This window comes from Pleuronectes platessa, chromosome 3 (assembly GCF_947347685.1).
Source record: "Pleuronectes platessa chromosome 3, fPlePla1.1, whole genome shotgun sequence".
Lineage (NCBI taxonomy): Eukaryota > Metazoa > Chordata > Actinopteri > Pleuronectiformes > Pleuronectidae > Pleuronectes > Pleuronectes platessa.
In genome coordinates, this window is record NC_070628.1 from 14155940 (window position 1) to 14173529 (window position 17590).

A 17590-nucleotide genomic window follows, 5' to 3' on the forward strand; every position below is an offset into this window, starting at 1 on the left:
GACGCCCAGCGCGTAGCTAATGGGACACACGTTTAAAAAACCTAGAGAGAATAGAACCCTCTTGTCCTGTCTTACTTCAGCTCTGTTGCTAGGCAGCAGCAGTGAGGGCTGGATGAGCTGGTGACGCTGATGGGGAAAGCCTTTGTAGACCTGACCATCTCATTTCGGTTCGGCCTTCGTGGTGAAGGAGGCGACCATGTCCACTGTGACTCCGGAGGATGCAGCCCCTGAATTCGAGACACAGCCCAACATCCTGTGTTAACACCTCAGATCAAAGACTGTATATAAAGATGAACGACATGACAGTGAAGTAAAGCTAAATCACCCTGATCCCCCCCTGGTGGCTGGCAGCAGTGTAGGTAAAAGACCCTGCCTCATCCATGTTAGTGGATGGGACATGGAGCAAACTTAAAAGTCAAAGTTCATGTTAAATAATTTTAAAAGATGGATTCTATCTTTTTTAAGGTAGTTCTTATCACACTGATGTTTCTTTAAGTGGTAATTTTCTTGGAAGTCTCAATTTATGTAGTTGATGATGTAAACATTAAAGATTTAAACATGTGGAAAAAAAACACAACTCACACTCAACATTAACACTTTTGATCATATAAAACAGCTTGACTCTTATTAAGTGGTGGTAGAACACATTTCAAACTCATTTTTCTCCTTGATTTACTCACAAGACATTTCATGTTCAGTTTGTGATACACACCTCTGAGACAGAGCAGAACAAAGGGAGCTGTAAATGATGAGTAATGGCTTTGTTTTCCCCCTGTCTCCTCTCCTCCTGTGTCCTATGTGTCTCCCTAAATCTCCTCCACAGTACGACTCCATGACAGCATATCAGAAGAGGGTTTCCACTATCTGGTGTTTGATCTGTGAGTAAGAGACTCTCGCTCACGCTTTCTCAGTCAACTGTACGCCGCCCACCACTTTCACATGTTCTGTCTTGGCTTGCTGTCTTGTATTGTGTATTTGTTTGAGGTGAACACTGTTATGGACCTCAATGAATGGCTAGAATTGCTGTCACTCTCTATGTTACATGTAATTGTTCTATTGGACAGTTAGGCCTTAAGTATGTATTCCTAAGTCACATTGTGTCCTTACATCTTGCCACTGATGAAACACGGAAAAGAGTTGAAGTTGGTGAGAGTTGAAGTTGGTGCCTCTCTGTCTGGAGCGTCTGAGTTAGATATGAAAGTCCCTCAGCATAGACACTACAATGTACTGGTGGTTGGTCCTTTATCTATAACCTGATCTGGGTTACTGCTTAAAGAGGGAATGAAATATCTGTGGAATATTATCCTGTACAGATATAATATACATTATATACGTAATATATAGTGGCATATACAGTAATGCACGAGGATGCTAAAAGATTCCTCAACAAACACCTTGTACAGCAATATTCTGACAAAGCTTGGTTGGGTTACACTCCAACTTTGTAATTCTAAACCATAGTAATGCTTTTACTTATCAATACGTAAAATATCTTACAATGTTTTCCTTAAAATGTCTAAAAACAACTGATTTAATTGCATCATATCCACTGTACCGAGACTCTGCCATGAAAGTCCCACTGATATACTCCGCTGTGTAAAGACGTCTATGTAGATGTGAGGTAGTTGAATAAATAAGTGATTCAATCTAAATTTAAATGTTTGTTCTTCAGTGTGAACACTATTGTCTGCCCACAGCGTCACAGGAGGAGAGCTGTTCGAGGATATCGTAGCCAGGGAGTACTACAGCGAGGCCGATGCCAGGTAACACACACACACACACACACACACACACACACACACACACACACACACACACACACACACACAGGCACAGCAGCTATTCTGCATCTCCGTTCGTTGCCGGAGAGAACAACTGGTGCGCCTACATACTGTACGTGTGTGTGTATATTTGTGTGCCTCACATATGGTCGTCTCAGAGGTGTGATGCAGCTGCCTTGTCTCTGAGTTATTTATAAAGGTGATTAACGACATATAGCCTGCAGCATTAATCATACACAGCCTACTTGACCAGAGACAGAGAGGGAGAGAGAGAGAGGCTGAGAGAGAGAGAGGGAGAGAGAGGCTGAGAGACAGAGAGTGCATCTGTTTCTTGTCATAGACCTTATAAAGCGTTAGTTTGTCTTTACAGTGTAATACATCATATCCTGTGAAAAATGACTTGCCATCATGTGACTTTATGTCACTCATAAAGAAAACCGCATCACTCATAACAAGTCTGATGAGCGGAACACATGATACATTGTTATGAGGTTGTTTCCTCTTCTCTTCCCCTTAGTTGATTTCCCTTCTCCTTTTTCTCTACCTTCCTCTCTTTCCTTTCTCTTGTCTCTCCTTCCATTTTGTCTCATGTCATCCCTGTGCTCATTCATTGCTCTTCCTCCCTTTAGCCACTGCATACAGCAGATCCTGGAGAGTGTCCATCACTGCCATGTTAATGGGATCGTCCACAGGGACCTGAAGGTTTGTATAGTTGCAGCCGGGAGTGCAGCTCTGTTCAGACCTGACTCTGTACAACAGATGACAAACATTTTCTCATTGTCCTTACCGTTGCTTCTTTAACAATTTGTTTGCATGTTTTCTCATGTGAAAAGCAACATAGTACAGAATATTAGGGTCATGTTGAAGAAAAAACATTCTTGAGATTTCGAGAATAATGATGGCATATTACAAGAATAAAGTCTTCATTTATCGAGTAAAAGTCTTAATATTATGAGAATATATCTGTAATTTAAAGAGATAAAAGGGTCTCATATTTGAAGAATAAATCTGTAATTTAACAAGAAAAAAGTTGTAATATTAGGTGAATACCGTTTTAATTTAGTGACAAACAATCCTTCCAGTTCTTAACGCTAGAAACAGTTTCTTTAAAAACTACAAACCCCTTTAAATATCCCACAGATATACAAATGATAACGTTGCAGTCAACCACTACCAAACATTTCCTTCTGCACAAAAGAGTAAACTTCTTCAAAGTTGGTGCAGTTCTTTCTTGAGAATAGACAAAGTAGAATAGACAATTTCAAGTCTCAAAGTTTCAAAGTCCGGATACTAACCCAAAATTTTGACTTTATTTTATCAATAAAATTACAACTTTTTCTTGTAATGTTAAACTTTTTTCTCATAAAATAAAAACTATATTCGCTAAATCTTTTCCCCTTTAAGTGACCCTGATACTCCGTCATGTAAACCTCCTGTTAGGGGGCTTCTTGTTGTTAAACTCTCAATATGTCTTTATAGAAGCTCTGGCAGCTTCGCGAAGTTGTGAAATGAGATTTGACCTTGAGCTTTGCTTCAACGTTCATTGAATTACTGGGTTGCAGGAGTAGAATTCAGATCAAACTGCACACATCCAAACGCTCCGCCCTGCGATAGTGTTCCTCTGGATCCTTTTTCGAGACAGTCAATACTCTCAGTTCGATATTGCTCGTGCCAATGTCAAGTATAAAGATCCTTTTTTAACACTAGTGCTATGGCATGACAGCACTGTGTGAGAGAGAGTATGTAGGGCTGGCGACAGGAATAGGAGCAATCACGAGCCAAAACCTCAGGAATGAGCTCCATTTGCATAATTACATTTTTTCCAAGGTCATGTATATTCTAGCCGTATAGTCTGTATTCTCACAATACCTAAAGAGTGTATTACTGTGGAGGAAAGAGGGACGACAAAACAGGACAGCTCTCTCAAATGTGCTAGAATATATCGGGAATATGGAATTGTACCAGTGGAGAAGTACAAGTTCTCAAGTTTTCCGATGCTTCATAATCAGGAGGATTTATTCATCATTATGTTAATGATTATGAATAAATGTGTCCAGTTGTCAGATAGTGTCTGTGTCCTGTTGAGTCTCATGTCTGCCGTGAAGTGACGGCTCAACAGTCTGTCTGCGGTTAGACTTTCTAAATGTTAGGAAATGTTTTATTCATTAGCGTGCACTGTCTAACCGACCTTTGGTAGGCAAAGACTTTTCTGCACCTGTGTCCCTGTCTGTGTGTCTGTGTGTGTGTGTGTGTGTGTGTTTACATATGCTTGCTGGGGGCTTGTATATACTTGTGATCATGCAAAACTGTGTTAGTGTGCAGTGTGTGTGTGTGTGTGGTGACCCCATATGTTGCGCAGTCACTTTTTTCTTTTCTTTTTCTGACATGTCAGCGTCTTCTGTTACACCTCCCCCTGTATCCTTCTCCCTGTGGCGTGCACTGTGCTCCCGCTCATGGATTTGAACAGTGGATTGGCGTCGACGTGGTTGAACTCATCATGTCTGCGACCAATTCACTCTCTCCGAATCCATGAGACCCGGGAGCAAGTCCACCGCCCTGGCATGGAACATGTCCGTGGTCTCGTAGAGATTTGGTCCCGTGCACATTTCTGTTTTTCTGTCATCTGTGTGGCAGAAAGGGAGTTGCCCCAGACACTGATTTAACAGCAGTTTAGCGCGGTTGACCCCTAATGGTTTGGATTAGGATTTGGTTTGGCTAATCTGATTTTAGATCTGTGTCTGTGGGCGGCTTGTTCCCAGAGCGCGTGACCTCTCACCTCTAACCTGTTTGACTCCGCCCCCCCCAGCCTGAGAACCTTCTATTGGCCAGTAAGCTGAAGGGGGCGGCGGTCAAGTTGGCTGACTTTGGGCTTGCTATCGAGGTGCAGGGGGACCAGCAGGCATGGTTCGGTGAGTATTCATCCATCCATCGTTTTTTCAAGGTGAATCAGTTGGTCGATCAAGCCAGCAACCAAATCAATCAATCATTCAGTTAGCGTTGTCAATGAGTTGCCCGCTCCCGCCCTTCCATTCCGCCTCTCCTTCCTCCCTCCATCTCACTCCTCCAGGTTTTGCCGGCACCCCGGGCTACTTGTCTCCGGAGGTTCTGAGGAAAGACCCATATGGGAAAGCAGTGGACATGTGGGCCTGTGGTAAATAACATTCAAATTCTCTCACTGCAACTGTTTTCGAATGAACCTGACGCTGGAGCTAAAGCCTCAGCCTCAGGCTCTGTCTGATCTGTTCAGGTGTGTGAAGAGCCGTGGTCTGCACCTACACTGTAGCTTCATGTTTTTTCAGGTGTATTGTGAAGTGACTACCAGTGACTTATTTGTGTCTGTGCAGTGTGCACTGCACTGCTCTGATATCAGCCCTCTACATGTTTAACTTCCTGTCATGTCCTTCAGGTGTGATTTTGTACATCCTGCTGGTGGGCTACCCTCCTTTCTGGGACGAGGATCAGCACCGTCTCTACCAACAAATTAAGGCCGGGGCCTATGATGTAAGTGATCATTTGCATAAAAGCTCGGGATATCGTTAAAGGGTTGGAATTAACCTTTAATAACCTTTAAAATGATTTAAAATAATTCTTCTACACTTTACTTCTCAAACGGCTCGGCAGTCTTCTCTAGTTTGCATTAAAGAAGTTTAGTGACAGGGAAACAAACAGTATTTCTGTACACTCTACACACAGCAGTACAAGTACAGTACAGTTTTACTTTACTTTACAAGATCATTTAGAATTTAGAATTCAGACCTACAGACACAGCCCTATAATGCACACAGTCAGCATACACACAGGTTTACTTTGTCTCTTTCCTTATGATAATGGTTGATAGTATTTTCTTTCCTTAGACTCAAATATTAATAAAATATCAGATGAATCTTTATTTTGTGTATATCTATATTTTGACTGTAGTAATGAGTTTTGATACTCTGTGTTGTTCTTTTTACAGTTCCCATCCCCAGAGTGGGACACTGTTACTCCTGATGCCAAAGATCTGATCAACAAGATGTTAACCATCAATCCCAGTAAACGCATCACTTCTGCGGAGGCTCTCAAACACCCTTGGATCTGCGTATGTGGAGCAAACACACCTTTTAAAACACACACCTTTTCAAACACACACAATCTTTGACAAACATACCCTAAAATGTTTCTATATTAACAGATAATGAGACATAGCCTTTTGTGGAGGATTACAAACTCATATTGATTTATAATGTGTTTTTGTAATGTACTTTTTGTAGATGCAACACTATTCTTTGTAATATGATACTTACTAACTATGATGTGTATTTCTTATACCTGTTCATTCTTATGACACATCACATATGTTCATTAACGGGTATTGTTTATAAAATAAAAAGGCGACTCCGAAACGTCACCGCGCCAAATACAAGCTTTGATTTGGACTTTTAAATGAGCGGATCTTCTCCTCTTTTCAAACCTCTATGATATTTCATTGATCCAGCGCCAATCAAAATCTTTATTGTTGGTTTCACATATTTTCGGGCACACCCTAACAGCAATGCAGAAACTCACACACAGATTCAGATACACAAATAAAGATCTATACACTTATAATAGTTAACCACCATTTGTTGATCCAATGCTTAAATGTTTTATCATCTGATGTACATGATCACATATGCACGTCCACACGTTCCTGTCATCCATTGTTTCCAATTCCTCCCTAATCCTCAAATCCCTTCATTTTGTCCCTGCAGCAACGGTCCACCGTGGCCTCCATGATGCACAGGCAGGAGACTGTGGAGTGCCTGAAGAAATTCAACGCCAGGAGGAAACTCAAGGTGAGACCTCTGGCAATCCTCCAGGTTTTCTATTTATGTGCAACAATTCATCCAGCCAGCACCCCCACCCCCTTCTTTCTCTCTCCCCCCTTAACGTTACCTTAGAAACACTGAGTTGCTCTCTAAAACCTTCAAGTTCCTGTTTTGCACTGCTCCACTTTCATGCTGCAACCTGATAATGGATATGCCTTTTCCTTCCTTTCTTCCTTCCTTTCTCTTCCTTCCTTGCATCATCATTACTTTCCTCTCTTTCCTATCTTCCTTCCCTCCTTCCCTCCATCATCATTACCCTCCTCTTCTTTCCTTCTCTTCTATCACTGCAGGGGGCCATATTGACCACTCTGCTGGTCACAAGAAACTTCTCAGGTATGTCTCTCTCAGTGTAGTGTCCAAGAACTGGTTTCACCAAACATGATACATTGGGGGTGGTTTGTCTAGCTGCTCCATCTTCTACTCTGGGAAACACACTTCAGGCTCTACTCAGTAAAATGTGCAGTTAATCTTTAACAATGTTGCAGCACCTTCGATCTGTTTTTCTGTAAAACAAAGACGATCTAGGCACAAATATGACTTTGGTAAAACAGAGTCATCCTCTTTATCTGTCCTCAGCTGTTGCCCTGTCGCTCTACCTGTCATACTTTTTTGCATGTATTTCCTTTGACCTATGTGTAATTTCTCGGGGCTTCCTCCCTTCATTCTACAGTACAGTGCATTTGTGCGTTTTGTGTATCTTTTTATTCATTGTTTTCTTCCTTTTTTCAATTTTCTTTCCTTCTTTTGTTTGGAATGTGGTATCAATTTGAGGTAAGACTTTTGGGGATGGCAGGGAAATATGTGGGTTTGGGCCCAGCCAATAAGTTGTGTCTGTCTTTCTTCTGAGGGCCAGTCTTATATGCATGAAGATGAGGTGTTTGGTTTTCGAAAACTAGCGACATTGAAGCCTACACTTGCAAAAGCACCAGAATGAGAGCAGAATAAAATGTAGACACAGATGCAGCATGTATTTTGAAATGCAACTTAATTTTGGGATTCTCAGAAACAAAGCGGTCAATACTGGTTAAGTGCATGTGTGTGCGTGCATCTGTTCACTTAAGAATGCTGTGTGCGAGTTTTCTGGATAAAGAAAGACTCTCCCTTTCATCACCTGTTAAATACAACCCCCCCACCCCATGTGAATAAATGTTCATCATCCACAACTCTGCATAAACGATGATGCCGTTGAGAGCATCTGTTGCATTGCATCATGGACCTTGCAGTCGGATTTTGCACCTGGAGTTTGAGGATAAGCACAGTTGATGGGGATGCTTGCTGCATGTTAGTGAAGCCTCAGGCCTCAGGACTCACTTTGTCGACTCTCATGCTGAAGTGACGTCTCTTTCTTTGCGTTCACAGCAGCCAAGAGTTTGCTCAACAAGAAAGCAGACGGCGTTAAGGTGAGTGGCTTTTACACAGTGAAGAAAATGCTTTGTTTCTTGCATTAGTCTGTTGGAAGTAGCTGTATCAGAGGAGCACATGGATTATTGTTATTATCGTTCAGGGACAGTCACTCCAAGCAGTGATGGTTATTTCCTCAGCTTGGTCTAACAGTTGTTTTGTGGCACAGCACATTGATTATATGCAAGCTGCTATATTTCTGGAATACTGTTGTACCCTATCATTATCTCTCTGTGTTAAAGGCTCCCAGCTGAAATTAGCACTTGATGCAGTGTGTCGAGAGTTTTGTGAGACTGATTAATTCGGTGCTCCTGGTTTGCACTGAAGCTGGCAATTGGACCACGACATATGTTGGTTGAATCAGTGTTGCTGTGTGTGGGTTGAACTCAGTTCAGGGAGTTCGAATGGGGTCACATGACTAAGGGGAAGTGAAAATCAAAACAAAATAGATATCATGGGAATTAATGAAAACTGAAAGGCCCCCTGTATGGTTGGAAGCTATGTCTATTTGCTATGTTTGTGTGAATATGCAAAAAATTTGCTGAATATAGAAGATACCAGGTTTATCAGTTATTACCTTCAGGTTCAGGTCTGAGAAGTGTGTGTGAGTCATCTACCCCTCTACACTGCCCCCCTGCAGGTCAACAACAAAGCCAACACAGTGACCAGTCCTAAAGACCCTGCCCCTGCACTGGTATACACACACACACACACACACACACACTCTCGCCTACAGTCGCACCTTCATCAGCAACACATCCTCCCAACCTCACCCCCCGCTGTGGAGGAGGTACAGGTTCACCCTTTCACAGGCGCCCAGACCAGGTCCTGTTTGATCCCAATCTGCTTTTTATGACTTAAATTCCTAATCAGGTGTCTACAAATATAAAAAGAAGAAACAAATGAAATGAAATGTCGAACTCAACTTAAGGCCATCCCTGAATGAAATAGTGTCTAAAAGCTTTTGTGAGTGCGCAGCATGTGTCTGTATTTGATTCTATGAAAGTTAATATATTCATTATTCAAATTGATGTGTTCTCTCATTCATCTGAATTAGCATAGGCTGCATAGGGCACACTTTGGATATGCTCCGACTTTATAATGTTAATGCAGGATTTTTAGATGATAGGAATGATAAGTAAGTTTGGATTTGTAGCGTGTAGTAGCTTGGGCCTGGATCGGTTGTTAGGGGCAACCTCTACCTCACCCCGCCCCCGCCCCCCTTCTCTTCTGCAAAGATCCCTCCTCTCTCTTCCCACACGGACAGCGTGCATGAGCTCCTCCCATGTCATTCAATGTTTTTTTTTTGCATGTGAAACTATAAAATTCCTCGACACGAGTCCCAGCATGAATGATGTGTTATTAAGAGCTGGCTGTCTGTGCATGGCTGGAGAGACAAAGCTTGTCTGCTACTTTGGTTTTTGTGCCTGTGGCTTGGCCGTCACTCACTGGCGTGCACGTGTTGTCTGATGACTGCTGGCTGCTGACGTCAGGTCACATGACCGCTGCGCTGCATGATTTCAGAGGCTTTCCACCTCCCTATTTGCTGGCAAGATGATTATGCATTAACACAGGCACATGACATCTCTCTCTATCCTCTTTTCACTCTCCATTTTCTCAAACACACACACACACACACACACACACACAAACACACACGCATAGGCTCACACAGAAATACAGAGGTCTGATGCTATAATCTAGTGTAATCTGGCTGAGTGATTAGAAGGACTGAGCTGGTCATCAGGATCGATTCCACAAAAGCCCAGACATGTAATTACTCAGGCAGGACACTGGTGAGGCTGATGAGAGAAAAGCAGAGAAAGACAAAAAAGACTTTTAACAACAGTATCATGCAGGAAGGAAGATAGAAGTATGAAGAGGGAATAAAAAGTTGGTGCAGGCAGATGAAAAAGGATTTAGTTTGTAGTTTATATCAGATCACATTACAATAGATTGATGAATAGATACATATCTACATGTACGGTATAGGATAAATCAGCAATCATTCAGGTAATTAGATAGATAGATAGATAGATAGATAGATAGATATCATTTATACTATTAGGATAAATAACTGAAGGGGAGTACCAGCATGTTTAAAAGTCTATAGGTCTATATCAAAACAAGTATTGCATCACTTTCTTCAAATACTGAGAATACACAACCGCCCAACCAGTTTCAGTTCCCATTAAAAACATGTTCCTGTTTTTCTCTTTAGGAACCGCAGACAACTGTCATTCACAACCCTGTGGATGGAAACAAGGTAATACAACAAACCAAAACAAACTAACTTTCATTTTTGTTACAGTTACCTGCATTCATTAATATCAAAGCTGTGCACAGACTCTAAATATCAGTCAGCTGAACGTGTCTAAGTTTTATATCTAGTTCCACAATTAATTTTCTGCCAAATCCATGAAACTGTTAAAAAAGAACCCTCCTCTTTTGCAATGTTAGAGAAAATGAAGAAATAATTCCTGGGTCCTCTCTTGACCTGGGACCTGCAAACTCCTTCCACCAAGTTTCATGGTAATACATCCAGGAGTTTTAGTGCAATCTTACAAACAAACAGACAGGACTGAAAACATAACCTCATCTGACGGTATCTCCCTCCACCAATGGGAGCTCTTATCTTTTGTTGTTATATAATAGAACATTAATATCCTGTTCATCCGATGGCCTATAGGGGATCAAGACCCTGACATTGTGATTGCAACATCCCATGGCCGAGCTCTATCAGTATTGCAAAATTTGACTTTGCGAAAAGAGCATTTTTATTTGTAATACATCATGATGACTGATATACTGTGAACAGGAAGATGGTATTGGTTCGCACTCGTCCAGATATTGGATGAATGATCTAAATACACAAACACAAATGACTAACACATGCATGTCGTCTTCAGGAGTCCGTTGAGAGTGCCAACACCACCATAGAGGATGAAGATGTAAAAGGTAGGAACACTTGTGTCTCTCTCGTGTTGCGTTTCCACCAGTCAGTCCTCACCTTGTCCAATCAGACCGGTCCCCTTGTTTTTCTTCACCCTGCTTTTTTAAACGCAGTTAAAATACACAGCTAATTAAGTACCGCAGCCTCCCTCCGGCTGTCGGCTCTTCTTGCAGAACGCCGTCCGCCCTCTTCTTTTTTTGTACCGTCCTCCCTCACATCCTCAGCTTTATCCCGTTTTATCTCCTGAGGTTGATGCTGCTTGCCGTTCCCCCTTCTTTGTCTTACACACCCTTCTTGTTTTTTCAGTTTTACTAAATCTCTCTTTTCTGTTTTCTTTCCTCCCTTTTTATGTTTTGTGCAAAAACACCAACCCCCCCCCCCCCCCCCCAACACACACACAATTTCTATCCTGCCTTTGCACAAACATGCACATGGATGCCTTGAATCCACCCAAATTTATGTGACCCCCCCCGATAAACAAACACATGCACACACACTTGACAGCTTTTCGTCTGGGCAGCTTAGTGAGTGGTATCTTGAGCTCTAAGAGCCGCTCCTCACAGATGTCTGACTCCAGACAGACCCCCACCTCCTCAGTTCAGAGTAAGTCCCTCCAGCGTGAGAGAGGTGACACTTCTTAGTCAGTCGTCACTGGAGGAAAACTGTGACGAGCCTCAAATCCTGTTTTTTAAATGATTGCCTCCTTTTGTTGCACTGACGACTTTACTGACTCCTAAATTACCTGCTCCTATTTCCTCCTCTGTATTTGAATAGAAGTTCTCAGGTCGTGTTTTCCCACTCCTCCCTTCACCTTGTGTTCTTTTGTTACCTTAAGCCTGACTCACACAGTAAGAGGCTGAGTCACATACACGTTCAGCACTGGAGTTTTTGTCTTGGATATATAATATCTTAAATTATTTAATGTCTTGTTGTTGCACAAATTAAGTAATTTTCTTAACATCCCCCAGCCTGCACCAATAACAATAAAGGTAACTGTCACCATTACTTAGTTCAAACTGGTTTTGTAGAGAACAATTTGCATCTGAGCATCGATTTGTCTTTGTTTCTTTTGAGCTTTTTTTGGGTGAAAGAAATCGTGTCCTCCTGCATTGTCCTGCCTGATCTCACTATTAGTCATGGGAGGCTTTCTTGTTCTTATGTTACACAGACATGTATAAAAAAAGCTTTGAAATACTTTTTTGGAGCGCCTTCCATTTCTAATAGCTCCGAAAACCTGCTAAATCGTAGACTAGACCCCATCAGATTGTCTTTCTCTGAACTCGAACACACGTTTGCCTGAAATACTGTAACGCTTAGCAAATGATGCACATCCACTTGTTTAGTTGTTGATGTTGTGTGATCTTGTTTTGTAGCTCGCAAACAGGAAATTATCAAAGTCACTGAGCAGCTGATTGAGTCTATCAACAACGGAGACTTTGAGGCCTACGCGTAAGTTTATTTTTCTTTTATTCTGGATTTATACAGTATAGCATCTACCTGAATACTGGTTCTCTTACTTCCTTTGCTGATTCTGTCTTCTTTCTCTGGCTTTCACAGGAAGATATGTGATCCTGGACTGACTTCCTTCGAACCCGAGGCCTTGGGCAACCTGGTGGAGGGACACGACTTCCATCGCTTTTACTTTGAGAATGGTGAATCCAAAAAGCATCAATCTCGACTTTATCCAAACAATTTTTAGAAGCATCTTCAGGGCAGCAGATCACATTCTGCACCACAGATAAACTAAATGGGCAGATTAGAAGTCCAGCAGAAGCATTGAGTTTAGAAGTTATTTATCACAGCGTACGATATGTTATCCAGAGCTGTTGGCTTGTAACAGCTGTGGGTCCCGGCTTGTTCCACAAGGGTCATGTAGCAAGTGGCTCTGCACCCAAACAAGACCCAGAGGTTGTGTTTTGTTTATCTTTTCAACTTGATGTTTCCCAGATGAGCTGTAAAAAAATTCCAAAGGACAGATTCACCAAATTAACTGGCCTTTTTTTGCAAAATGTTCAGACTTTTCTGATGGATGAGTTGTTTGCTCTAAGTGGGAGAACTTCCTGTTTGATCCTCAGAGGAAAGAACTTGTTTCTTCAATGTAATGTACTGGAAATTAGTCTGTGGGCTGTTCACTGTAGAGCATGACCAAATGAAGTATAGTTACAGAATCCAGCATGCGTTATAATAGCACTCAATTTGTTTTGTGAGGTTTTTGACCCACAACATAATGTGCAGGCAGATAATGAACCACATATAGTAACAGTGTAACTGGTATATCTTTGTGAAAATATTCTTTATCAGTGGACAAGTGAGGTAGAGTTACACAAACATATGATGCACAGAGACTGACAACATTCTACATTTTGGCTTTTAATTAATTGGTAGGATAGCAATAATAGAAAATCATTATAGTCTAGAGATCTCAATGTTTTTAAAACAAGAAAGGTCCAAAACAAATGGGGTATTGAGCATGTTTGCATGAAAGAGAGTGTGAATTATTCATTGCTGTGCAGGGGCTAGATTGTTTGTTCTATATCAATAGTCAACCGTATCAGTTTACAGCTCGTGTTTGCTGGTGCACTCCAAGGGCACGGCTGGGACTGTGGACCAACCCTAGAGCTGAAAAGCACTAATGAATAATGGCTGCTATAAATGGCAGAATGTCCTCGGTCCCGATTAAAAATAGTTCAAATAAACCAGATATGTCCCAGAAACCTCAATCACTTGGCGAGCCTGCGCTTGTCCACTATCCAGCATCCACATACTGGAGACTTTAGCTCCTCTTGTTTCCATATCAGTAAGTAGATCTTCTAAAGTACGATGTGTGTTTTTGTTTTTGCACAAACATGCAGCTGATTCGTTCGATTGACCTCTGTGTAATCCGTGTCTCATCTTGCAGCCCTGTCCAAAGGGAATAAGCCCGTGCACACCATCCTCTTGAACCCACACGTGCACCTTATCGGGGAGAACGCAGCGTGTATCGCCTACATCCGCCTGACCCAGTACATGGACGCCAGCGGCATGCCCCGCACCATGCAGTCTGAGGAGACCCGTGTGTGGCATCGCCGCGACGGCAAGTGGCAGAACATCCACTTCCACCGCTCTGGCTCCCCCAGCATCCCATCCCAGTAAGAGACAGTAAGAAACACGCAGCAGCTCAAAGTCATTTCAGGTGACGTTGGTGCTACAGTGACGTAGCAGGATGACACATTTAAAGTGCGTTTCAGGGTCAGTGCGTCATTAATGACTTTAAACTTCAACTATATTGAAATGAGCTACTGCTTTGATGTAGACCAACTGAGTGGTACATAGGGCTCTTACAAATACAGATGGACGACAGATTGTTTCCACTTCCTCCCTGTGCATGAAAATGGAGTCTGTACAGTAGTGATTGTTGTGTGGAGCCTCAGTATCGAGGTCTTGTCAATCCGGATGTTTGATGCCGCTCTTATAGCGTCAACATATTAAAACCACATTTACCTAAAAAAATTATCACTTGAACAAACATCATTGTAGTAAGAACGACTTAAAATGAAATAATCTTTGAGAAAAAGTTATTTGGTGGGACATTTGACCTTGACGGAAGAGGTGGGGTTAATTGCCTATATTGCAGTCAGCCACAAGTGGGCGATCAAGATGATTAGGGCTCACTTTAGGGCAGCTACCATGTCCTCAATCTTCATTTAAGATAAGATACAACTTCATCGATCCACACACCGGGGTAAATTCACCTGTTACAGCAGCAGACATCTCAGCATGAGGTAGACAAGAGAATATATTTATAAAAAGGGCCTTTTTAATGTTTTCAACTGACTCATCTTAAAACAAGAACTTGGCAAGGTGTCTTAAATATGGACTTGATATCTAATTCCCCTGCAGAGCTTGGTATAGTTATGGTTGCTAAACAGTGGTGGAGTTCGTCAGTTGAACAGTTTTTTTCCAAGGTGGATTACATTTAATGCAGAGGACCGATAGTCATTAGTGAAAAAATTCCGTCTTTAATGAATCACAACAACAAGCAGGATGAACAGGTCTTAATTATCACGGACATGGGACTTGTCTCGATTTATGAGCCAGACACTTCCTTGTCCTCAAAGTAAGTAGACCTTGCCCAGGTAAATGCTGGATGACGTCATGCTGACAATTACCTGAGGTCCTTCACAAACAAATAAAATCCTAAAAGCTGATGACCTACTTTCACAAGTTCAATTAAAGTGACCGGAGAGGAAGTGCGATGTCAGTAGAGCCGCAGCCGATACACACTTCCTGAAAAGACAATGTGTGGGTGAGCCCTAGTTGTGTGGAAGACATTTCCAGTAATATGCACAGTGTTTTTTGTAACAGGGCAACTTGATGTTAGTAATCACACCTGTGCTTTTCCTGCTGTGTCCCAATGTCGGCTGTCAGTCTGGTTTTGACCGACAGGATAAACATTTCCATTGCTCTCTGTTATCTCTCTGTATAGATTCACATTTATTTTCTCTCCCTTTTGTTGCAGTTAATGGAAAATCAACATTCGGCCCCAAAAAACAAAATAAAAAATATCCCATCAGCAAATCAAGCCGGGCAGTGAGAACCAACCCATGACTGCACTCTGACCTTTTGACCCTCCTATAAGGATATACCATCGCACAGGACACTAAGTATTAATACATTTTACTGTTATGGCATTTTATTAATGGACATCATTCGAAACCACCAACCGGTGGCGGCACACTGTATTTGGACATTATGAAACAAGCATATTTAAAACATTTGTTTGTTTGTTTTTTAAGATGTTTTGGTATGCATTTTAAATATGAAATAGAGATGTTTAAAAATCTACTACTGTAACCTCTCCCAAAAATTAGTTCTTGTATTTTTACGTGTATTTATGTGTGTGCAATACAACAACAAAAAAATCAGTTGGAAGATCAGAATGTTAAAATTGAGCTTGCTTTAGTTCTGGTGATGTATATACATTGTGATTGTTGATTAAAAACAAAAACAAAGATTGAAAATTGCTATTCTTGCTATCAGAGGAATTAAGAGTTTATGTAAAATCCAGTTAATGGGCTACATTTATGTTTGCTATGAGCTAAGTCATACTGTTTGAATTGTCAGATTTCAACCTATAATACTAATTTAAATGTAAAGAAAAGCAGAGCAGCTTCCACTTTGCATTGAGGTATGTTTGCCTTTATATCAGTGAAATAAGAAATAAGAGAATGTAGCATATATGTAATATATGAAAAATCCAAGACTATTGTGTAGTGCATGGGGGGGATATTGTGAGTAAGAGCATATGATACTATAATATCTTCTGTTCGATCTGTGAATCACTGACTTGTTTGTTTGCATTTGTTAATGTTGTGCATTAGTTCTTGTCCCAAATGTTTCTGATGTCCTCCAATATCATGGAACTGCTGTAGAAACACAGTGACAGTTGACATCCAGCGTAAATATCCAAACCTCATATCTCAAGAGGAGGGAAAACCAAACTCCTGGTTGCAGAAGCATCCCTTATATTTTGTATAAAAATGAGAAGAAAACGAGCCCATTTTTCATAATGTCTGTGACCGTATTGTATGACTGTATGTAGGGTTTCTGTTGTCATTTTATTCGCGTCATTTTCCAGTGTGTTACTTTGCCAGTTGCACAGAGAAGGTGGGAGATGATGAAGACTGAGCGAAGGCACTCCAGTCTCTACCTTCAGTCAGTGGGATGACAGCCTGACGGTTGGCTCAGCAGGTCTGCGAGCGTTGTCATACTGGTATGCTGGGAGGACGGTGAAGGAGAGGAGTCAGATGAGACTGTTGGCAAGTCTTCCTCGACGATCAGTGATTGGACGAGCCAGTGGTCCCCTCGCCGCTGCAGGACAACGCCTTGTCTTTGTCATCCTTACTGTTTGCTCTTTTCAATTGGTTTGTCTCTTCTTTTTTTTTTTTTTCAAGGGGGAAAATGTGATAAAACATTTCTTTTGACGAAAAGTATGATGTCAGTGCAATGCACCACTCCTTATATGGTGTGTACCTGTTGCCAGCACGGCAATGGTTGGCTTAACATGTTTATGAAATAAATAAATCAGCTAAAAGGTGTGATAATGAAAACATGTTTTTTTTTACTGGTTTTGTGTTGATGGTCTGCTCTGTCGACTTGAAGTTAACGATTTGAAAACAAAAATCCTACATTTGGGATTTTAGTCTGAACAGTATACTCTTTATATAAACATACATGATAAGATTTGTCTATTATTCCAACAGGAATATATTGCTCCTGTCTTGCAAATTTAGACCTTTACATTAAATCAAGTTAACCCATCATTTGGACCCTTAGAGTAAAATGGGCATTTAGTAATTACAGTCATACATAATTATGATCTCAATAATAAACACAGAGACCCTTTAGGTAAACAAATACATTTTAAGAGTCAACAACAAGGCCTGGATCATCGTTATATCTGTTGATCCTCTCGTTTTATTATTTTCTGATTTACTGGTGACACCTTGTGGATAGTGTGTGACCTATAGGACATCCTTATCCCGAAGCACAAAAGTAAGTTTTTACTCCCCCTGCTGGTACAGAAAGGTTCAGTCCTAAATATTTCCCTTGAGGATGTCTCTTACACA

General features: G+C 41.4%; 1 protein-coding gene across 2 annotated transcripts in view; it reads left to right on the plus strand.

The window, feature by feature from the left end:
- The window catches only part of camk2d2 (calcium/calmodulin-dependent protein kinase (CaM kinase) II delta 2), a 37533-nt gene extending 20474 nt beyond the window's left edge, over positions 1 to 17059 (plus strand). Inside the window, exons 4-20 of one of the 2 annotated variants that reach the window (XM_053418328.1) lie at positions 824 to 878; positions 1698 to 1763; positions 2411 to 2483; positions 4588 to 4690; positions 4849 to 4932; positions 5188 to 5282; positions 5737 to 5859; positions 6512 to 6595; positions 6919 to 6961; positions 7988 to 8028; positions 8670 to 8723; positions 10251 to 10295; positions 10939 to 10987; positions 12356 to 12431; positions 12540 to 12634; positions 13882 to 14120; positions 15481 to 17059. In XM_053418328.1, the coding sequence (XP_053274303.1) occupies positions 824 to 878; positions 1698 to 1763; positions 2411 to 2483; positions 4588 to 4690; positions 4849 to 4932; positions 5188 to 5282; positions 5737 to 5859; positions 6512 to 6595; positions 6919 to 6961; positions 7988 to 8028; positions 8670 to 8723; positions 10251 to 10295; positions 10939 to 10987; positions 12356 to 12431; positions 12540 to 12634; positions 13882 to 14114 (1319 nt within the window). In that variant the 3' untranslated portion in view covers positions 14115 to 14120; positions 15481 to 17059. The remainder of the gene's footprint in view (positions 1 to 823; positions 879 to 1697; positions 1764 to 2410; positions 2484 to 4587; positions 4691 to 4848; positions 4933 to 5187; positions 5283 to 5736; positions 5860 to 6511; positions 6596 to 6918; positions 6962 to 7987; positions 8029 to 8669; positions 8724 to 10250; positions 10296 to 10938; positions 10988 to 12355; positions 12432 to 12539; positions 12635 to 13881; positions 14121 to 15480) is intronic. The other variant, XM_053418329.1, reaches the window with a different exon arrangement.
- The last annotated feature ends 531 nt before the right edge of the window (positions 17060 to 17590 follow it).